Source organism: Sarcophilus harrisii, chromosome 5, assembly GCF_902635505.1.
Source record: "Sarcophilus harrisii chromosome 5, mSarHar1.11, whole genome shotgun sequence".
Classification (NCBI taxonomy): domain Eukaryota; kingdom Metazoa; phylum Chordata; class Mammalia; order Dasyuromorphia; family Dasyuridae; genus Sarcophilus; species Sarcophilus harrisii.
The window spans coordinates 10414378-10437552 of record NC_045430.1 but is presented as its reverse complement, the minus strand read 5'-3'; the positions used below and the strand labels follow the sequence as shown (position 1 = coordinate 10437552).

The 23175-nt window shown below is 50.1% G+C and overlaps 1 protein-coding gene across 3 annotated transcripts in view; it reads left to right on the top strand.

Annotated features, from left to right (window-relative positions):
• The window catches only part of ZC3H7B (zinc finger CCCH-type containing 7B), a 93168-nt gene extending 72333 nt beyond the window's left edge, over positions 1-20835 (top strand). Inside the window, exons 17-24 of one of the 3 annotated variants that reach the window (XM_023505345.2) lie at positions 683-864; positions 3521-3606; positions 7634-7767; positions 9288-9393; positions 11737-11845; positions 12755-12888; positions 14555-14718; positions 16650-20835. In XM_023505345.2, coding sequence (XP_023361113.1) covers positions 683-864; positions 3521-3606; positions 7634-7767; positions 9288-9393; positions 11737-11845; positions 12755-12888; positions 14555-14718; positions 16650-16842 — 1108 coding nt within the window. In that variant the 3' untranslated portion in view covers positions 16843-20835. Of the gene's footprint in view, positions 1-682; positions 865-3520; positions 3607-7633; positions 7768-9287; positions 9394-11736; positions 11846-12754; positions 12889-13883; positions 14535-14554; positions 14719-16649 lie in introns of those variants that run through there. The other 2 variants (XM_031938819.1, XM_031938818.1) reach the window with 2 other exon arrangements.
• The last annotated feature ends 2340 nt before the right edge of the window (positions 20836-23175 follow it).

Below are 23175 nucleotides of genomic sequence, written 5' to 3'. Positions count from 1 at the left end.
AGATGATATTAAATTAATTATTAATTAATTAATTTTATATTGTATTTGTTATATATTATTTATATATTAATTAATTAAATTATTAATATTAAAATACAACCTAGATAATATTAATTTGTAGTTTCCTAAATCAACATGCAGCAATAGGGATCTGCTTCACCATTGGCCAACATGAGTTCTGAATTCAATCTTAAATGCCGTGAGCAATCTTGGCCCTATGGGAGAAGTAAGAAAACACAATAAAAAAAATAACATAGATAATGTCAATTTGTGGTTTTCTAAATCAATATGCAGCAATAGGGATCCTTTCACCATTGGGCAACATGAGTTCTAAGTTCCCTTCTACCCTTAAATCGGTGATTCTATACCTTGTATGATCTGATACAGAATCTTGGTTAAGTAGGACTACAAAAGCAGTATAGACAATGGCTAGAATCGTGACTGAAAAGAATATTAAAAAGCAGCTGAATTTGATCTTAAATGCCATGAGTAATCTTGGTCCTATGGGAGAAGTAAGAAATGGCAGTTTCCTTGTCTTAGCAGAGAGGTGGGGGGTCACAGGTGCCCAGTGTGGCCATCAGCAGAGTCATCCTCTCACTTTTAAGATGTGTTACCGCAGGGAAATGTCTGAGCCTTAAACCCCAAAAGGGCCAAGCTCACTTTGGGTGTCTCCTCCTGCCAGGTGTCTGGTCCACATCGTGCGCTCCACGGCCCTGAAATACTCCAAGATCCGCCAGTTCCAAGAGCATTTCCAGTTTGACGTGTGCCGCCACGAGGTACGCTACGGCTGTCTCCGGGAGGACAGCTGTCACTTTGCCCACAGTTTCATCGAACTCAAGGTCTGGCTGCTGCAGCAATACTCAGGTGAGGATGTGAAAGAGAAGGCAGCAAGATGGGAGGTAGAAGGGACCCTTTGGGGATTGCTTCTCTTTTCCACACTGGACAGTTTCTCTCTTACTCCATGACCAGGTAAGATTAGCCTACAACTGACACCCCTTCCTTCCATCCATTAACCAAAGGACCTTCTATGTCAGAACACCTTGAGAGCGATCATAACCCTCATTTCCATAGTACCTTAAGGTTTGGAAAATGTTTTCCTTTCAGCATCCCCATGAGGTCTAGATTATTGGAACAATTATTCCCAATTTACAGATCAAGAAACTGAGACTGAGAGAGAGAACACCATTTGCCCAGGAGTTCCACAACTACTAAGTATCAGTTGTTTAGTCATTTTTTCAGTCACGTATGACTCCCCATGGCCCCATGTGAGGTTTTCTTGGCAAAGATAGTAGAATAGTTTGCCATTTTGTTCCCTAACTTACATATGAGGAAACTGAGGCAAAAAGGATTAAGTGACTTACCTAGAGTCACACAGTTGGCAAGTGTCTGGGGCTAGATTTGAATTTAGGCCTCCTGACTCCAGACCTGGTACTCTATCCATTGCCCCACTAAATATCAGAGTCAGGTTTAAAACTCTCTGATTTTATTCCGATTTAAACTCCAAGAAGAGAATGATGATAATAATAGAATTCCTGCCCTCAAGGAGTTTACAATCTAAAAAAATTAGCTTATTTTGTTTTTATACAGAGTCGTGTCACTTTCAAATCACCATCATGAATGGAAATTATGGGGAGCTATTATTCGTTCAACTTAGTAATCATTTCTTAAGTGCCTTCTGTGCGCGAGACCCAGCATGATGGAGCTGCCAAAGGGAGCCTCCACATTCCCATGATGGAGCTGCCAAAGGGAGCCTCCATGTTTCCAGACTTCAAGAGCCTAAAAGTTAATCCCCTAATAACCCGCCTCTCTGTCAGACATCTTTCTACTTAGATGGGACCTCACTTAGCTAACGCACGGGTCCATGTCGAACGGGACTTTTTGCAATTTGATCCCCACTGACAAAGGCTTTGAGAGCCCAGAGAGACCTCTATATGTCATAGGCATCAGGACTGATGGTTATGAAACTTTGGAGTGAGACCTGCCTCGGTTTCCCAATCTGTAAAATGAAAAGAGTTGGACTAGGTGACTTCTGAGATTCCTTCTAGACTTGGGTATGGATCTTATGTCTTTAAGCTCTCTAAGGCGATCAGGAGCTAGACTTAGAATCAGCAAAATCTGGGTTCAAATCTCACCTCTGATTCTTAGTAACTGTGTCAGCGTGAGATGAGTCATTAACCTCCGGCATCTACATCAGATGCCTCCAGGAAATCCCAGACAGGTCACAGTCCTACTCCCCATTAGCTAGTGCCCACTCCATCCCCCCAAATTACTTTATATTTATTTTTTACATATATTCTAGCTACCTACCCACGGACAGCCCTCGCCCTGTTAGAGTGTAAGCTTCCTGAGGGCAGAAACTGTCTGGTTTTTATCTGTGTATATTCAGCACCCAGGAGAGTTCCAGGAAGGAAGTGAGAGCTTAATAACTGATTGATTCATATTGACTAATGCTTGTTTTTAGAGCCAGATGGTACAGTAGGTAATGCTGGCTCTGGAATCTGGAAACATCCAATTCCAGCTTCAGGCACTTCAGACGCTTCGCTACTTGACCCTGGACCAATTGCTTAAAAGCTGTCTGCCTCAGTTTCCCCATCTGTAAAATAAAAATAATGATAATGATGATAATAATAATACTTAATAACAATTCCTCCCAGGGTTGTTGTGAGGGTCAAATGAGATCTCACTTGTAAAGCACTTGGCAAGACCTAAAAGTTATTATTATTAATTGAACGTAAGTCAGGGCTGTCTGACTTTTGTCTTTGTATTCCCCATTACCCAGCACAGAGCCTGGCACACAGCAGGAGTTTAATAAATGCTGGCTGAATAAAGAACTTGACATTTCAATACTTGACCCTGGGTAAATCTCTTAAATGCTGCTGTCTGCCTCAGTTTTCCCATCTGTAAAATAAAAATAATGATAATGATAATAATACTTAATAACACTTCCTCCCAGGGTTGTTATCAGGATCAAATAAGATATCACTTGTAAAGTCTTTGTTAAGACCAAAAAGTTATTATTGTTAATAGAATGTAAGCTCTGTGAGGTCAGGGCTGTCTGACTTTTGTCTTTGTACTCCCCATTACCCAGCACAGAGCCTGGCACACAGCAGGAGTTTAATAAATGCTGGTTGAATGAATAAAGAACTTGAAATAGACCCTTTTACAGATGAGGAAACTGAGGTCCCACAAGATAGGTGGCCTTCTAGTTACATAGCTAATCAGTGCCAAAGTCAGGGTTGTGAATCCAGAAATCTTTTTGCTGTACTGCCTGAGGTAATAATACTTTTTCTGTCAATCAACAAACAATGATTAAGCACCAACTGTGTATCAAGTCTACTACCACCTACATCACAGGATTCTTGAGAGAACTTGTTGAATCTTAAAGCAATATAGAAATAGGGGTTATTGTCAATCTGAGTCCCCCTTCTCCCCAGTTAACAGATGAGGAAAAAGAGCCTGATGGGAGGGCAGGGAGGAGGCCCATTAAACCATCCCCAGGTTTTTTCCTTTCCCTCCCCAGGTATGACCCACGAGGACATCGTCCAAGAGTCCAAGAAGTGCTGGCAGCAGATGGAGGCCCATGCAGGCAAAGCTGCCAACAGCTTGGTGAGAAGCCAACGGAGGGCAAGGGGAGGGCAAGAGAACATGGCTCCGGCCACGTGGTGGTGCGGTGGGGAGAGCCTAGAGCGGGAGTCCAAACGCCTGGATTTCCAACCTGGTCTCTGGCGCCTACGGCCTTGCAAGTAGGCTGCCTGGGAGAACTTGAACAAGTCCCTCGGCCATCCTGAAAGTCTGAAAATGAGGAAGTTGGATCATCTGTTTCTTAGGTCTCTCCTCCCCCTAAATCCTAAATCCTCACGAAGGCAGTGTCGTCTCTGTTTGGACACGTGCATGTGTTTGCATATGTGGGTGTGTGCACAGGTGTGCACACGCACGTGAACACTCAGTGGAAGGAATCACCTCGGAATACACAGACCCATGGATTCTGAGATCTAGTATCCTGGAAGGAGCCTCAGAGGCCAGCTAGTGCAACCCTTGCATTTGACAGAGGAGAAATTTGAGGCACAAAGAAGTTGAATGACTTGCTCAAAATCACACTGCAAGTGTCAAAGGAGAGATCTGAACTCAGATCTTCCCACTAGGTAGCATATGTGTGCTACCGTGGGAAGGTCTGGGTGTGTTCCTCAAAGTCTGAATCTGGTACCCCATCCCCATTCATTCATTTATCCTATCTGTCCCCAAGCAGTCACTAAGCACTATGTGAGGTACTGAAAAGCATCAGAAAATTTTCTGCTTACAAAGTTGTTGTTTTTTCCTCCAGTAGCTATGAGTATTTACAGACTGGGGTCACTTACTACCTCCCATTTATAGGCTGCTTCACAAGCATTATTAGACCCATTTTACAGAGGTGGAAACTGAGACTACTAAAGGAGCAGAGATTTAGTTGTCCAAAGTCACGCAGCTAATAAGTGATTTTATGGTCAGAATGAAGACCAGAAGCAGATGGACCCTCTTCTACATGATGAAGGGATCAGTCTAGACAAACAGCAACAATAATATTAGTATTTATTAGTAGTATTATCCTCCTCATTTCTATTCACTTTAAGATTTGGAAAGTGTTTCTCTTGCAACAATCAATCAACAAGGGGCAGCTAGGTGTGACTAGCAGGTAGATACTGGTCTTGGAATCAGGATGATCTGAATTCAAATCCAGCACTTGACAATAGCTGTGTAACTTTGGACAAGTCACTTAACCCTGATTGTCTCAGCAAAAGAATGAAAGAGGAAGAAAGAAAGAAAGAAAAAAAAAAGAAAGAAAGAAGGAAGGAAGAAAGAGAAAAAAGAAGAAAGAAAGAAAGAAAGAAGAAGGAAGGAAGAAAAGAAAAGAAAGAAGGAAAAAGAAAAAGAAAAAAGAAAAGAGCAACGAATCAACAAACATTTATAGTAGGAGCCTAGTTTGTGCCAAGTGCATTACCAACCTCTGGAAATAATCGGTTCTGACATAAAACTAGCCCTGCCCACAAGGGGTTTCCATGCTATTAGGGAAGACTGTGTGTGTGTGTGTGTGTGTGTGTGTGTATACGTGCTCCCTGCCCCTGCTCCCTTCCCCGTCACACCTCCCCCAATTCTCTCCTCGCCCCCTCATTCCGTTCAGAGGCTGGAGTGCTGCTGCCTCGTCCAGATCACAAAGGACACTGGGGAAACTGAGTCCCTGTGGGTTCTCCTGTTTCCCACGAAGGAGAGAGTTGGGAATGGGGCTTAGGAATTCAGACTAGAAGATATCTAGAATGACCTCCAAGCCGTCTGAGTGGCCCCAGTGCAGAGGTGGGGGAGGGGAGTCAGAAGAGGAAGTAAGTGGGGAGCATTTGGTCTCCCTGAATTCTTGCAGGCAAATGGTTGTCAGAAGGTTTATCTTCCTACCACTTTCTCAGCATTCCATTTCTCCACTTTTTCACTTCCTTTTTCTCCCTCTCCTTCCACTTTTCTCTCTGTGTGTCTCTCGCCTCCCCTCTATTCCTCCCTTTCTTTCCCTCTCTTTCCCCCTTCTCTCCCTCCCTCTCTTGCCATCTTTCTCCTTCTCTTTGTCTCTACCTCTCTGTTTCTTCTCTTTCTGTTTTTTTGTCTCTGTTAGTGTCTCTGTCTGTCTGTCTCTTTGTCGTCTGTCAGTCTGTCTGTCTCTCTGTGTCTCTGTCTCTCTCCCTCTCTATGTCTCTCTGTTTTCTGTCTCTGTCTCTTTGTTCGTTCTCTCTCTGTTTCTGTCTCTCTCTCTCTCTCTGTCTGTTTTCTGTCTCTCTGGCTGTCTGTATCTCTGTCCGTCTGTCTCTTTGTCATCTGTCTTCCTTCCTCCCTCTTTCTCTTCCTCTCCCCCCTCTCTCTTTCTCTCTGTCTGTCTCTGTCTGTCTCCCTCTGTTTTCTGTCTCTCTGTCTCTCTCTCCCCTCTCCCTCTCCCCTGCTCCCCTCCCTCCCCTCTGTCTCTCCCCTCTCCCCCCTCTCCCTCCCCCCTCCCCGTCTCCCCCCCTCCTCCTCCCCGTCCCCGGTATGTTGTTTATTTTTGTCCCTGGCCCGGAGCCCAGCCGGGAGTAACAGGAGGCCCCAGCCCCCCCTCGCTGTAATCTAAAGCTGCTTTTCCGAGAGAACATTGAGTTCCTCCCGCCTCGCCTCGCCTGTTCCCTGCCCCCCTTCATTCCTTCCCACAGGCACTCGGGTCACCTGAGGACAAGGTGGAGACCAATCCCTTGAGGATTTCCAGCGGGAGCCGGGAGCGCCGTTCCCACCTGAGCTCCCCAGCCCCTTTAGCTGCCCCAGAGTGTGGGGGCCCCTTCCCCCTCCCGGTTTTCACATCTCCCCCTCCCCCCATGAGGCCCCCATGCCCCGCCTCGTTGTCACTGGAACCAGGAAGGGTAGGAACAGGCGGGGATGGGGGAAGGGGTAGTGGTTTCCTCCTTCCAGGACAAAATGTTCAGCCTGGCTGCTGCCGTTTGAGGGGGGGAGTAAGTCATGCGACCTCGGCTGGAAGGGACCTTTGAGATCCCCTCATATACCCCCTCCCCCTTTTATTTTGCACAGAGGAGAATGGAGAGGTCTGCCTAAGATTCCACAGGGAGCGAGCGGGGAGACGTGGGCCTGGCTCTGCCCTCCCATGAACCCGGGTGTCTCTGTACCCCAACAGTAGTGGCAGGGGAGGGGGCAGAGCCAAGGGGCTTCCCTCCTTCCCACCCGACACCACACGGTCTCTTGTTGCTATGGAGAAGGGGCTCCCCAAACAGGAAGAATCAGGATCTTGCACGTGGAACTCCAAGACCATCTTGTCTGATCCCCATTTTATAAATGGGGGAACCGGCCAGAGAGGTCGGAGGGTCGGAGCTCTAGAGCCAGGAAGGCTCTCTGGGGTCCGTTAGTTGAATCGCCTCGTTTTCCTAAAGGAGAAACGGATGAGAGGAAGGGACTTGCAGAGGATCATGGGAGTAGAAAGCTGCAGGGCTGAGATTCCAACTCAACCGCACAATGAACTAGAAAGTCCAGGGCAGGATTTGAACCCAAGCCATCCTACCTCTCAACTCCCACACTCTAGGATAACTCATAATAGCTCACCTCCGTGTGGCGCTTTAAGGTTGCCGGGGATCTGAGCACCCACTCCCCGGTTGTTGTGAAACTCAAACAGATAACGGACGGGATTTCATCAGGACAGGGAAGTTCCAGTGTGGAAACTTCCCATCCTGGGAGCTCCAGAGGAGGTCAAGCCCAACCCCTTCATGTTACAGAGAGGGAAACTGAGGCCCAGGGGAGAAGCAACACTTTCACCGAGAGGCAGGATTGGGTCCCAAGCCCTTTGACGCCAGGACCCTTTTCTCCTCGCTCGCGTAGCCAGGAGGTATCACAGCCGAGTCCCCTCTCTATAATGTTGCCTTGTGAATAGCTTTCAGGACTGCAAGCCCAATAGAAATACAGTTTATTTTCCCTATAAATGTCGCCTGTAAAATTCTCTTTTACAGGGAGACCAACTGAGGCTCAGAGAGGCTGTGACTTCCCTCAGAGTCACACACTGAGTGTCAGAGGCAGGATTGTAGTCCCCCTTGGTGGGACCCTCCAAGTTGCTCCCAGTCCTGAACCTGTCCCTCTTGCCCCATTGTAGGCCAGCTCTCGGATCCCCCCACCCAGCACCTTTGACCTGCAGATGAAGTTTGTATGTGGCCAGTGCTGGAGGAATGGGCAGGTGGTGGAGCCCGACAAGGACCTCAAATACTGCAGCGCCAAAGCTCGACACTGGTGAGGAAGGAGCGGGCGGCTCCGGTGGCCCCGGGGCTGCAGGGATAGGGGGTTGGCGGGGCGGGGGGGGGGGGGGGGCTGCTTGGAAAAGCACAGACTCATAGTCTGGGACCTCTGACTAGGGCTAGTCCAACCCCTCCTTTTACAGATGAAGAAACTGAGGCTGGAGAGGTTAAAGGACCTGCCTAAAGTCACGTGGGTCATTAGGGAAGAGGCCTTAAAGGGCACTGAATCCAACCCCTCATTTTGCTCAGGGACACAACTCCTAAGTGTCTGTGGTAGGATCTGAACCCCCTCGCTCTAAGTTCCCAGCACATTATACTAGTCTCTCAGGACACATCCAGGGTTCCAAAGTGCTTTTCCATCCATTCTCTCCATTGAGTACCGGCAGAGAGACCAGGCAAAGGGCTTTATCACTATTTTATTTTATTTATTTACCTTTTTTTGAGAGGCAATTGAGGCTAATGACTTGCCCAGGATCACTCAACTAGTAGTAAACATTAAGTGTTTGAGACCAAATTTGAACTCAGATCCTCCTGACTCCAGGGCTAGTGCTCTGTCCATTGAATCATCTAGTTGCCCCCTCACTGTTTTATTATTTTTTGTTAATAGATTTTTATTTCTTAAAACACATGCAACACAGATAGTTTTCAACATTCATCCTCACAAAACCTTGTATTCCAAGTTTTCTTTTATTTATTTATTTTTGATAATTGCTTTTTATTTCTCAAAATACATGCACTACAAAGATAAGTCTTCAACATTCACCCTCACAAAATCTTTTTTCCAAATTTTTCCTTTCATTCCCCACTTTCCCCCTTTCCTAGATAGCAAGTAATCCAATACAGGTTACAATTTTTCTAAACATATTCCCACATGTATCATGCTGTGCAAGAAAAATCAGATTAGAAAGGAAAAAAGAGAAAGAAAGAAAAGAAGCAAATAATGATAACAAAAACGTGAAAATACTATATTGTGTTTATCACTATTTTAAAAATGGGGAAACTGAGTCACAGTGGTCTCTCCCCTAGCATCACCTCTCCAGACCCCAAAAAATGAAATAGATGAGCTGTGATCCCACAGTGAAATTCTTTTTGCTGAGGCAGTTGGGGTTAAGTAACTTGTCCAGGCTGAATTTAACTCAGATCCCCCTGATTTTAGGACCAGTACTCTCTCCACTGTGCCATGGTTGTCCCTACTCACAGCAATTAATGTCAAACCTAGAGTACTTCTCTCCAAGCCAAGGCCTGCCTCCTTCATCCATAAGCCCTGTCTTCAAGGGACTTTCCGGCCTAGGCTACATTTTTGGAGACTGAGTCGAATAGGGCGGACAGATCACAGGATGGAAGGGTTGAACTGAAGGGAAACAAGTGACCCTCCCAGGTATCCAGGGAGCTGGAGGGCAGAGAAGCAGCTTTTCCCACCCCTGGTCAGAAGCGGAGGCCAGAAGACCCGGGCCCAATCTCCAGCCTCATCAGTTGCCCCTTTCCTCATTCTTGCTTCTTTGCTCTGCCCTCCAGCTGGACCAAGGAGCGGCGGGTCCTGCTGGTGATGTCCAAAGTCAAGAGGAAGTGGGTGTCTGTCCGTCCACTCCCCTCCATCCGCAGCTTCCCTCAGCAGTACGATGTAAGTAACAGAGGGACGGGCAACATGGGGGCTCGCACGGTGGAGGTCTTCCTTGGCGGGTCCGGGGTCTCTGGCCCACGCCTCCGGAAGTCCCAATAATGGCTCCAATTAACCTTCGAAGAAAGGCAAGCGGTATCGTCCCATTTTATAACTCAGGAAACTGAATGGCCAGTCACAGAGCTAGGATGTGAGTCTCAGTATCTTTATTTCAAATCCTATCCATGTTCTAGTCCCACCCCACCCCCTACCCCCTTAGGGAACTGTACTGCTTATTAGAAAGACCCACCCTCCCTGGCATCCACCTTCTCTGGGGTCTGGAGCGGGCAGGCATAGGAGCATGGGGTCACCGAGCTAGAGCTGAGAGAGACCTGAGAGGCCCCTGATTTTACAAATGAGGAAACTGAGGTTCTGAGAAGTCACATGACTTACAGTTCATAATTTATAGGTTACAACTGGAAGAGACCATTCAGTCCAACTCCAATAATTTACCCACAAGCAGACCAAAGTCTTGGGAGACCAGCTGGCCAAAGTCACACGTGTAGAAGGTGTCAGGGGCAGGATCGGAACTCTGGGCCTCTGAAACCAGAGCTCATGTCACAGTGGTCTCTCCCCTAGCATCACCTCCGCAAACCCTTCCCCTAACTCCGGCTCCCCACCTCTGTGAAGTTGTTCCGGCTTTTCCAGCTCCTGCTCCCTGTTCTTCCCCTTCCTGTCTTCCCCTTCCCACACTCCTAGCTCAACTGCTTATGGCCCTCAGCATACAGCTTGTCACTCTCCCTTTCTCACCCCCGGGCCTTTACCCAGAGTTATCCATTCTCCATGCCCACAATGCACTCCCCCATTTCTCCTTCCCAGCATCCTTAGCTCCCTCTCATGCTCAGCACATGCGCCACCCCCCAGCCTGTTCTGCCCCCAGTTACTTTGTATGTCACTTTGTTTCACTTTTCTGTATCTCTCCCAAAACAACGTAAGCTCTTTTGGGGATGGGGACAGTTTTTGTGCCCCTGGTGCCGGGCACAAGGTCAGGCACATAGGGGTGTAATAGACACCGGCTAAGTCGCATTGTGTGCCTTTAAGCAAGTCACTTGCTCCCTCTCCGGGTTGGAGTTGTCCCCTCTGTCCCATGAGGAGGTTAGAGATTGGTACTTTTTGGTTCTCTTCTAGTTCTGAGTCTGTGGCCCCTCCCCTCCTCTGAGCGCCCTTATCCGGGCCCTCATTGGCCCTTGGCGTAGGTTACTCGGTCCTGCTTTTCTTCCACCAAATACTTGACCCTGAGCCTCACCCAGGCTTCAGAGTGTGGCCAGTTCCCAGAGGTTCTGCTAGTGGAGAATAAGCTCTGGTAGCATCACTCACCGTGTGGTTGTCACTCAAGGCTCAGCAGCCACACAGTGTGTGTCCAAGGTTCTCAGTTAAGTCAATAAGGATCAAGCCCCATTGGGAGCCTGGCGGCCCAGGAGACAGAGCTGCTTTGGGAGCAGGCAGACCTGCAGGCAGCCCCAAGGGGAGGCAAACGCAGCGGAGTGCGCTGCTGGGGGGCCGGTGATGCTGAGGCAACCACAGGCCCGGCCCAAAGAGGTTCTCTTCTGCTGCTGGATCCAACGTGGCCCGGAGAAGGAAAAACCAAACCGGGCAAAGTTGTTCCTAGAGGGAAAGAAGGGCTAGGGAGATCAGGGAAGGCTGAGTGTGGGAGGTGCCAGCTGAGCCATGCTTTGGAGGATTCTGTATGTGTGTGTGTGTGTGTGTGTGTGTGTGTGTGTGTGTGAGAGAGAGAGAGAGAGAGAGAGAGAGAGAGAGAGAGAGATGGGGAGATACAGAAATAGAGACACAGAGACAAAGAGATACACACACACACACACACACACACACACACACACACACACACACACAGGGTATTCCGGGCATGGGGGACAGTGTAAGCAAAGGCTTGGGGTGGGAGTTGGATGTTGTGTACAGGGAATAGCTGGTAGGCAGGTTTGATGGGAACAGAGAGTACGTGAGGAGAACACGAAGAAATGAGACTGGAAAGATGGGTGGGAGTCGGCTTTAGGTGCCAGGCTGCAGATTTTGAGTTTTCTTCTAGCGGCGATAGGGAGCCACAGAAGATGGGGGAGGGAGGGTGTAGTCCAGCTTCCCAGAGATCTGATTTAGTGAGGAGGGAAGGCAGGAGTTCAGGGAAGGAATCCAAGCTGGGGCCCCCAGGCTCAGGGCCTTTGTGGACCAGACCCACAGCCTGCAGGGAGGAGAGTGCGGACAGTACCTCTGTCCCTCTCAGTGGGGGCTTCAGCAAGCGGAGGGGCTGCTACTCGGGGCAGGAGTGACTCAGGGCCCTCTCTTGTGCCACAGCTGTGCATCCACGCCCAGAATGGCCGGAAGTGTCAGTACGTGGGGAATTGTTCCTTTGCCCACAGCCCAGAGGAGAGAGACATGTGGACTTTCATGAAAGAGAATAAGAGTGAGTGTGTCTGGGGTGACTTGGAGGGAGGGAAGGCTGAGGAGGTGGTGGGGAAGGAAGTGGGCCCTCAACTTACCAAGGGAACCGGGTACCTTGGAGGCAGAACCAACATATTCCCCCAAATGTCCTAAAACAGAGTAAAATTAATGGAACTACTTATTTGGAGTCCTTCACGGCCTGGTTTTACCCATAATTCTCATGAGCAGGGCTATCTTCTGGCTCTGGGCCCTCCCTCCTACTTGAAGAATTGGAAGTTGCCAATTTTCCTTCCCATTGGGTCCTGAAAGGTGAAAGGGGGATTAGCTGTATTCTGCTTGGGCCCAGAGGACAGAACCAGACCCCAAGGGAGGAAATCGCAGGAAGGCTGTTTGGCTCAGTGTCCCAAGATAGATTAAGATGCTATGAGAATTAGGGAGCGAGCTCCCCATCGTTGGAGGTCTTCCAACGAAGGTTGGACCGCCATTCACTCACAGAGGGGATTCCATTTCAGAAGATGGCCCCAAGTTCCCTGGAATAGCCCAGGGAGATGGGAGGGAGTAGTGCCTGTGATGGTGAGGCTGGGGACAGGCTGAGTGGCCAGGGGACCTCCCTCATTCACCTTTCCCAGCTCCACACTCAGCAGGCCACATACCCACTGCACTTGACATCCCCAAGCTAGATGCTGGGAACAATATTGGGGCAGACCGTGAGGGACGGGATCAACTGCTCAATGGTCAGGGTCTTGTTTGGGCACTTCCCCACTAGGCTTGTGTCCTGGGCAACAGCTGCCCCTTCTCACATCCACCGAATAGGCTGGGCAAGATTTTGGCAGGGAGGGTGTCCAGAGTGGTCACTGGGATGGGATCCGGGGATCTAAGTATGGATGGGACTTCTAGCCCGCCATCTTGCCCTCCTCTCTCCTCTCCCCAGTCCTAGATATGCAGCAGACCTATGACATGTGGCTGAAGAAACACAACCCCGGGAAGCCCGGGGAAGGCACTCAAGTCACCCCTCGGGAAGGAGAGAAGCAGATCCAGATGCCTACGGACTATGCGGACGTCATGGTAATGAGGCCTTCCCGGCCCCACTTTCCGACCTCCATAGCCGCGACTCGTGTGGAAAACTGGCATGTTTGATTTGTGGGTGTCCCCAAGCCAGGAGGGGCTCAGAACATGTTGGAAAACACCAGGCTAAATAGAAGGACCAGAGATAAAGTCCCATACTTTGGATCCCCAGTGAAACAAAACAAAAGGCAGCCACGCAAACACCGAGTGGGGTAGGCAGGACAGGAGAAAGGCCCAGCTTCTCGGTGACACGGTAGCTCCCGAGCACTGACTCAGCACCTAGAGGTAACACTAAGCAGAGCAAGAAGCGGGAGGGCCCTGAGGCCCTCTGGCCCTGTCAGAACACATCTGGATACCACATCTGGATAGAAAGAGATGGACGATTTAGCCCCCAGCCTCTGGCTATAGCGAGTGATTTCAGAGTCTTTCCTCAGAGGAAATAGAAGAAACTTATAGCGATTAGATTGGCAAGGGGGACTTGGGGATCCTGTCTGCAAATACCTGGTATTGGCTTTATCTTTCGGCCCAGTGGGAAGAATGAATGGGGGAGAGTCAGAGGGGACTTTTTAGTGAGAGTAGAATTTCCTAAATGTCGATGGAATGAATTGTCTTCGGAGGTAATGAGTTCCTCAACCCGGGAGGTATTCACGCAGAAGCAGGAGAATACTATGAGGAGGGTGTTTTGTAGAGGGGATCCATTCCTTGGGCTGAGTGTATTGGGGTTGTACCAGCTGCCCAGAGGGCCTTTCCAGCTCTTAAATTCTGTGATTCCTTCCCCCTCTCCCACTCTTCTTTCTCTTTAAAAAAAATGTTTCATTTCATCTCATTTTCTTTTAAAAACATCATGTTTGCTCCCAGGGAGTCCTATGCCTCCCATCCCTCCCCACCTTTGCTCCAACACGAAACTCCTTCCTTGTAACATATAAGTGCAGTTAAAAAAACTAATCAGCACAACGGCCACATCTGAAAACACACATCTCATTTTGCCTCCATAGACCCTCACCCTGCAGTCCTCTGGAGTCACGGTTAGTCGTCGTCAGGTCCCGATGAGTGCAAATGATGGATCCCTTGAAATGGTCTTCTGCGTTCAGATTCACGCCCCAGTTTTGTAAAACCTGGTCACTGGTCTCGGCCCGATAACGGGACCCTTTCAGGGAATTCATTCTTAGCACTAACTTGACCTCATTGAACTGCGTTGAAGAGAACTTTGGAGGCTTTAAATGACACTTTCCTTTTCATCATTGCGGGTGTTGTGTAGTGTCCTGCTCCCCTTTCCCCTCCATCTGCACCATCCCATTACCCGCTTCCTCCCACTAAGGTTTCCCTCCATGTAGGTGTTCTGGGTTGGGATCCAGTGCGACAGATGCTCTTAGAGGCTGAGTATGGGAGCCGGGGGCTGGGTGAAGGTGTCGGCAGCCTGAGGGACAGGCGAAGGAGGGATGGGTGGCTCGGGAGTGGGGGCGGACACCTTTGTCACCTCTGCCTCAGGGACCTCAGGGGGGAGAGGGAGACTTTGCAGGAACTGGCCTGGAGCAGGCCAGGAGGAAAGCAGAGGGGGCCAGGTGGGCAGATCCCCACCTGGGAAGGAGAGCCGGCGAGAGGGGCCTTGGAGCCCATGGGAGTGCTCAGAAGGCTCGCCCAGCACCCTCCCCCCCGCTCCCCACAGATGGGATTCCACTGCTGGCTTTGTGGCAAAAACAGCAACAGCAAGAAGCAGTGGCAGCAGCACATCCAGTCCGAGAAGCACAAAGAGAAGGTCTTCACATCAGATAGCGACTCCACCTGTTGGACCTTCCGCTTTCCCATGGGCGAGTTCCGGCTGTGCGAAAGGTGCCGCTCCTGGAGTGGGTCGGGGGTGGGGGTGCCGAGCCCGTTGGGTTCCTCTGGCTCCGAGCCGGCTGCAGATGCCGGGAGCTGGAAGGAACGAGGAGGCTGGGGGCGAGGTAGGGCCCAGAGGACATCCCTGAGGACAGCAGGTCTATGGCAATGGTATCCCACGGTGGGGGCACATCCAGCTATCGCTTCAGAGTTTGCAAAACCTTTTCTTCATCGTCATTTCCTCCTCCTCCTCCTCCTCCTCCTCTTCTCCTCCTCTTTCTTCCTCTACTTTTTTCTCTCTCCTTTTTTTTTTTTCCTCTCCTTCATTGAGCACCTACTATGTGCAAGGCACTGATGATACCAGAACAATCCCTGCCTTCAGGGAGCTTCCATTCTGCCGAGGGAAGCACAAGTGAGATAGGTAGGTGGGGCAAGTCTTAGGGTTCTCTGTCAGGAACTGAGGGTCAGAGAAACTGAGGGATTTGCTTGTGATCATAATAGCAGTGCCTGAGTGACTCTGGCAAGCCACCAGCCTTCTCTGGAGCCCTCATATCTGGAAATAGAGAGGGAGGTCTAAGGGCCTTCCAGGGCTAATTCCCACAATCCTTTTAAGTACGACCGCTTTCTGTAACACAGCGTCACTAATGTGTGCTAGGGCAGCTGGGGGCACAGAGCACTGCACCTGGAGTCAGGAAGTCCCAAGTTCAAATCCAGCCTCAGACACTCATACTGGCTGTGTGACTCCCGGCAGGTCACGCAAATCTGTTTGCCTCAATTTCCTCATCTGTAAAGCGAGCCCGAGAAGGAAATGGCAAACGCTCCAGTGTGTCTGCCAAAAACCCCACGCGGGTCGGGAAGAGTCGAACACAAAAGTGACCAAACAACTAAAGTGCGCTAGGGGCTGGAGGTACAGAGACAGGAGCAAACGGCTCCTGCCCTCGAGGAGCCTCCATTCTTCTGGGCCACCATTCTGGCCCCCTGAGATCCTCCGGCATTGTGTCCTCGTGGAGGGAGGTGACTTTGGCCCTTGAGAACTGTGGAAGGGCTCAGCGCAGAGGTGGTCACCGGCCACTGAGTAATGATTTTTCAGCCACAGATAAACCCTAACTAAAAAGCCATTTCCAGAGGCTCAGTGAGGAGGTACATCAGGGCAGGTGCAGCAGCCCTGGCGTCTCCCCGAGTGGGAACGGCCACTTGCCCTCCTTCATCTCACCGCCCCTCCCAGCGACCCTGTGAGGTAGGCAGGGCTCGGAGCGGGCCATGACCAGCCCTCCAATCCCCCCACTAGTGAGCATGCCGGCCGAAGTGGGGTCCGGCTCTAATCCGCTGCCTCAGTCTACAACCTTGTTGCATCTCTCACCTCTGGGCGGTTGCAGCTTTGGGGTAATGAAAAGGCACATCTGGTCCCTGAGTGGTCCTGGAGGCCGGACGCTGGGTCAGTGGAGTAGGAAGGCAGTGGCCATGGCCGGAGAGCGCCGGGAAGGGCACCAGCTTCTCTTTTTCTCTGAGGCAACTGATAATGAACATGGCTGAACCTGGGGACTGGCCCTCCTGCTGCAGAGCGAAGCATCCTGCCAGGAGTGAGAGCTAGAAAGGAGTCAGGGAGGCAGGCGCTCTTGGAACATCTAGTTCCCCAGGTGGCAGCGATATATTTGTCCCTTGGCCAAGGCCTCTGCTGCGAGGAGCTCCTGGAGGAGTCTCTTCCAAAGGGTGGGGCCATGAGACCTCAGTTTCCTTATCTGTAACGGGAAGGGGGAGGGGTGGATCAAGTGGCCCCTGAGGTCCCTTCCAGCTTCAGATTTATGAACCTTTGTCTCTGATGATCTGTGAGTCCCTCCTTATGCTGGGTGGGCTGAGGCCGGAGGCTGGGCGGCCTGGGCAGACCACGGGCCCCTGGGGACGGTGCCGAGTTTCTCATCTTCTCCGCTTCCACCCCCACATAGGTTCCAGAAAAAAAAGGCTTGCCCAGATGGGGAGAAGTGTCGCTGTGCCCACGGGCAGGAGGAGCTGACTGAATGGCTGGATCGGCGGGAGGTGCTGAAACAGAAGCTGGCCAAGGCTCGCAACGACATGCTGCTCTGCCCCATGGATGATGACTTTGGCAAATACAATTTCCTATTGCAGGACAGCGTATAGGGGGCCCCGGGATGGGACTCTGGGGGTGGGACTAGGAGCAAAAAGAAAGGGGGTGAGATGAGATTCACTTGGCCTCCCCCTTCCCAGAGCTGGCTCTTCTGGCCTCCCCATCAGCCATCCCTGCCACAGGGTCAAAGGACACGACCCCCTATGACTTCGATGGCTTTTTTCCTTGTTCTCAAATGGGTGTCAGAAAAGCCAGGCTGGGGGAAGCAGAGGGGATGGAGGAGGACTTGGGAAGGAGATCTTTGGCCAAACCTTTGCTCTCCCGATGCACACCCACTCCCTCGGGGTCCCCCTTCATTCCCCTTCGTGTGGGGCAGGAGCACACCTCCATACACGCACATAATCAGAATAATAATAATGATAATAACAATAGCTCACATTTCTATAGTGTTTTCTCGCAATGATCCTGGGAGGTAGAGAGCTCAAGTATTACCACCCATCTTACAGATGGGGAGGCTGAGATTCAGAGGGGCAAAATTGGCTTGACTACATTTCCACGACCAGTCAGTGTTCGGAGACAAGAGGGCGCGCGCACACACACACACACACAGCCCAGGTCAGTCAGACATGTCCCAGATCATTAATGTCATTCTGTGGTATTAGGTCTATTGTCTCCCAGAGTAGGATGGAATAGGGCAGACGGACACTGTCCAGTGGCTTCAAGCCAAAGTTTTGTGTTTTGTTTCCAAAAACCCGGGGTCATTGACATCAGGGATCCCCCCAAGCTTGTCTTCTGGGGGGGTTTGGCTGAGTTGGTTTTTCCCCATTACTCTGGGCTCCTGATCTCAGCCCTTCCATCTGGGATGCAGGAGATGGGGACAGGGACACAACTGGAGACCTCAAAGAGCACAGATGCCCCATTGAGCTTTAAACCATATATTTCCTTAACGATCCACACGATGGAGCTCAGTATTCCCTTCAGTGTCACTCCCCAGCTGCCAAAGGAGACCCTCAGCCCTTTGTCCTTTTGGCTGGAGATAACTTTTACCCCTTTCTTGTAGCTGTTTCTCTTCTGTGCCCTACCTGGGATCCACACAGCCGGGAAACTTAGGGGTCTTCCAGCCCCTGCTCTTAACCCGACTCTCTTGTCCCCTGTCTCTCACTCTTCCTTAATCCAAGAAACAAATGGTAGAAGAAGCATAGGGCGAGAGGGCTGGGCAGTGATTCCAATCCAGGGGGACTCCAATCCTACCAAACATGGATCCTCCATGCCCCAAGCCAGTAATCCCTGTACCAGATATACCAAATATCTCACCAGCACCCCTAGATTATCAGCTAGATCTGGTTTGGGGAAATGGGGGAGGAAGGAGTGGGGAGGAAGAATCGAGCTCCTCCTCAGCCGCTTTCTTACAAAGACAGTTCCTCCCTAACTGGGGCCCGCTTTGCCCAGAGTGGATGTAGGACGGGAAGATAGACTGGGGTGGGGTGGGGTGTGCTACTTATACTAATACCAATGAGCTAAAAGTCTGAATAACCCTTAGGCTTGGTGAGACAGCCCCTCCATTCCTGCCCCTCACCCACAACTCTGATATGGATTAGGAATAGGGACCCTGTCGAGCTTAGATGGGGGCTGACTTCTGACAGAAAGAGCTCTAATGTCTCTAGTTCCGTCAGAAGTGTTCCCATGAAGGAGGCGGGACGTTTCGCAGAGGAGGAAACTGAGGCTCTAAGAGGAGGAGTCACTTTCCCCAGGTCACACAGCCAGCAAACATGAAAACTGAAACTCAAACCTGGGACTTTCCAATTCTTTGCTACCAGTCACCTAGGATTGGGACCATGGACAGCAGCACAGGGACCTAGGGAGAATGTGGCTTCCACAAAAACCCTGAGTTCTGAAACCAGCTCTGCCAAACTTGCTGTGTGACCTTACGCAGGTCACCCCGCTGCTCTGGGCCTCAGTTTCCACATCTGTAAGAATGGAGATCAGATAAGACGGCCTCTCACGTCCCCTCTAGCTCTAAAATTGTGGTCCTTCTGGCCAAGGGGAGCTGCCCCCTGTCACACACACTGAAGGAATGCACAAGGGCCACCCAATTTGCACCTGCTCCCCTGATTTGAAATACCCTGGGTTTAGAATGGATGGGGGAGGGCTTTGCCCAACTCTTCTGACCCCATCCCCCACCTTAACCCACCAAACTTTCTACTACTTCACCTTTTACTCGGCACCTCAGTTGAGCATTTCTCTACATCTCCCCCCAACCTTGTCCACTCCTGCCAGATTCAGGCACCGGTCCCCCAGACATTCCAAAAAAGCCCCTCGCCACCAGATTGGGACCTTAGGCTTGGGGGTGAAGCTTTGGGGGAGACAAAGAAGGGCACGCTTCCTCTTTCCATCTCGGTCTGTGTGGAAGCATGTGGCTCATCAGGATGCTCCTTTGGCCTCTCAGAAGGCAACGTTAATGACGTGGAAGCTGGAGAGAATAGGGTCTTCCCTCCACCATCCACCCTTGGGACCCCCACCCTTTATTCTACGATCATGGAATGCGCCCCTGCCCTGTCCCCCCCCCCAGTGAGCCGGAATGAGGGGGCCTGAGGAGGAGAGAGGAATTCAAGGGTATTTGCTTTGGGGTCCGGCTGAAACCAGAAACGGGGGCCCACGGGGAGGGATTGCTGTGAACGTAGATACTTGTTTTCCCCGATATGATAACCTGACATGTGGTATTACTGTCTCTTGTCACCAGCCTTGTTTTAGTGTGTATATATGTTGGCGCCGTGATGCATATATACACAGGTATTAAATATATCACTCTATATAATATTATATATGTGTGTGGTATCCAAGGAATTGCTTGTAAGGAGGTGAGGGATAAAGGACTTGGCTGGGAAATGCATCAGGAACCCCGGCTATAATTTGTCTTCACTGGCTGGACACAGGCTGAGTGGGAGCTGCTGCCCCCCGACCTCCGATCCAGTATCTGATGGTATAGGAGGGCAGGGTTGGAAGTCATTTAACAAGGGAGTTGTGAGTAGCTTTGCCCATATCTCCCTTCTCCACCCAGCTTAAGGGAGGCAGAAAGAGAGGGCCCGGCGGAGAAACGATGTTCTTAACGGAGGAACGGGGCCCAGTTTAATTGGAGCTGCCAAGCTTCCACGGCCTTGAGGTCCAGCTCTGCCCGTCCCATTTAGAGAGACGATCCTGCCCGTGGACACCATGGGAAAAGGCGGAGTTTGAATTCTGGCTCAACTATTTATTACATGTGGCTAATAATATAATAATATAACCTCCGTGGGCCAGTTTCCTTGTCTGTCAAGTGAAGGTGTTGGACTAGATGGCCTCTGAGCTCCCTCCCAGCTCTAGATTATGATGATCGTGCATGGGGGAAAAAAGGCAATTAACCCAAAGGAGGCTGCGTCCTTGGGCCGGAGATACTTCTTCCCTGGGGTGGGCAGCTGTGCCCACCTGACAAGCAGGTGAATACAGATCAGAGTGAAAGAGACTGGAGAAGAAAGGCCTGTAAAGGCAGAGGAATAATGGTTTGAAAGGTGATGGGAAGGATTGCAATGGTCTTTAGTTCTAGACTCTGAAATCCAAGCTCAGGGTTGGGACCAAAACCACCAGGCCGCTCATGGACAGACAAGGGGGAGACCGAGGGGAGATGCATGTATACATATATGTGTGCATACAATAGTGCGCATATATGTATAGATATATATACATGCACATGTGTGGATAATCACACCCCCTCCCCCCCAGTGATATAAGCCCACACGGATTGCTGGGAGGATGTGTCCAAAATGAATGAAGAGGGGGGAACGTTGCATTTCACAGCCAGGTAATGATGGAGTTAATAGTCTTTTAAAATGTCTGTGTATTAAAAATTTTAAGAATACCACACTTTAATATTAAATATTCATAAGGTCCTAGTATCTGGATAATATTGTAGATGTTTTAATAACAATTTTTTTGGTCCTTCTTAAAAATAAAACAGACGAAACTTGCATCTTTTAGCCTTTGTACTAGAAAATAAAAGTGCACTTTAACCCTGGTGCCCGTAGTGTGTTTGTGTGCCCGGGAGCTCCGGAAGCACTGAGGTCACGGTGTGAGTGCCCATTCCCTCGGATGCCCCCCTCCCTACCCAGTTTGGCCACCTCTTGGGGGCAGAGACGGGTTAAAATTGGTCCCTCCCCGGGCAAAGGGCCCGTGGAAGCCGAGGGACATGTAAACAAGGCCGAACTCTGCTGAGGTCCATCTGCCTGTGTGCTCAATAAACATTGCAACAGTAATGAAGAAAACTCCTACTGTGTGCCAGGCCTTGGGCAATCACTAGGGATGATTCTGGTTGGATCCTGGTTGGAAGGAAACTCATAGGGCGTCTTGTCCCCTCTGACCTGTGAATAACTATCCCTTCCACTGCCTCCTGAAGAGTGGGCACCCAATCTTTGCTCGAAAACCACATGGTGGGGTGGTAGGGACTCACTACTCTCCAGATTGAGCATGCTCACTTCCTTCTACTTGTTCTCCTGGAGGCGGGAGGGGGTCTTCCAGTGTCTTCGCCACCCCGTTTGCCCACTGCCTGCCATGGTCTACCTGTTCCTCATCCTAAAATGTGGTTTGGCCCTCTGTTGCAGACAGCTTTTCACTGGGGCATTCTCTCTCTTGTTCCGGTCACGGTGCCTGATGCTGCCCGAGGTCCTGGTTTGTCGGGCTCTTTGCCATCTCACAGACACACACGAAACTTTCAGAGCCTTCATGGGACTTACTGACATGAGGGCTTTTCACCATGGAAGCCTATAACATCCAACTACCCCCTGCTATTGTCCTTCCACTGATTCTTCATGGAAAAGTTACCCAAAAGGCAGGAGGCCTTATGAGAATGGAAACCCCTAACTAGGTACCAGGCACCTCATTAGACACAGAGACAGGGCTTACAGTTAGGGGTTAGGGTTAGGCAAGTGAAAATTGCTTCCCTCCAAGTCCCAATATTCCACTGAGAAACTGGTTCTCTTTTTCTTACCTCTGGGCTCTTGAGTAAATCACTTCCTCACTCTGGGAATCAGTTTTAACCTCCATAAAAAAGTGAGATTGGACTAGATGGTCTCTTAGTTCCTTCCTAGTTCTGTTATCCCCTGTTCTAAGCTCCCTCCCAGCTCTTCCACCTCCTGTTCTAAGATCTCTCCTAGCTCTGATAGATTGTCCTTATACCTTGTGTTTCTCTCCAATGGAAGCCAATTAAATTGCTCCAATAGAGCAATTAAAAATAAGTGAAAGAATGGTGATAACTAAAGGGATAATCTGCTGGAAATGGGAGGGAGTGGAATGGCTTGTGCAGATAGAGGGATTAACCTTGGAAAGGAGTAAGGCTATCTCTTCTTTGAGATAGGAATATTGGAGACAGGGGCAGAAGATATGTGAGATGAGATGAGGAAAAGAGGGCAACAAGGAGCTAGCTCATGGTGAACGGTCTCGATTTTTTCTCTAAGATATGAGTCAAGACTCTCAGCTGAGAAGGGAAGGGAAGGGGGAGTCGGGTGGTTAGAAGTGGTGTGAAGAGGTTTGGAAGAGCCACCATGGAAAGTGGGAAGATATAGAAGGATTGCCGAGCAGCAGTGAGCACCCAGTGGAAATTGGATAATATCAACCTGTAGTGGTCCCAGTCAGAACAGCTACATGTTTCTCTCCGCCATTGTCCTATGTATAGGAGTGAAGGCAGGGGATGATGGGAATGATCTGAGTCTGAGCTTGGCAGGGTGCAATCAGCCAGATGATAAAGGGGCTGGGGACTTAAGAGAAGAGTCCAGTGTAGAGTTGAATTGATTCATCAAGGGGTCACAAGAGGTGAGTTGTTAGTGCAGGGGTAACCAGGGAGAGAACTGAGGGGTACAGGGATCGGAGGTCATGGGGAGACTGAAGAGCAGGGCTTATGGGAGAGTACTCTTTGTGAAGAGTAGGGAATGTGGAGGGAGAGATGGAAAGCCAATGATTTCTGGTTTGATAAGGGAATTGGGGAATTCCTGAACATAGAGATGACACATTCATGAGTGACGGCGACATCAAGGGTGGGATCATATTTGTGTGTGACTGAGATGGGGTGGAGGAGCAACTGAAGGAAAGAAAGAGGCTGAGGAACTGGATAATTGTGGGGTTTGAATGAGAATCAATATGAATGCTGAAGCCTCCTAGTATGAGGACGGGAGTTAGGGAGGAGAGAAAAATGGGGAGCCAAGTACTGAATCCACTAAGGAAGGAAGGGGAGTGAGCCGAGAGCCTCTAGACAAAAGCAACCGGGATTTTGATTAGCTTGTAGAGATGAATAGCAGGACCTCAGAGGAGGAGAGGTTACTGAGTAATGGAGGGAGAGGGAGAGGAGGGAGTAGCAGAGGGAACAG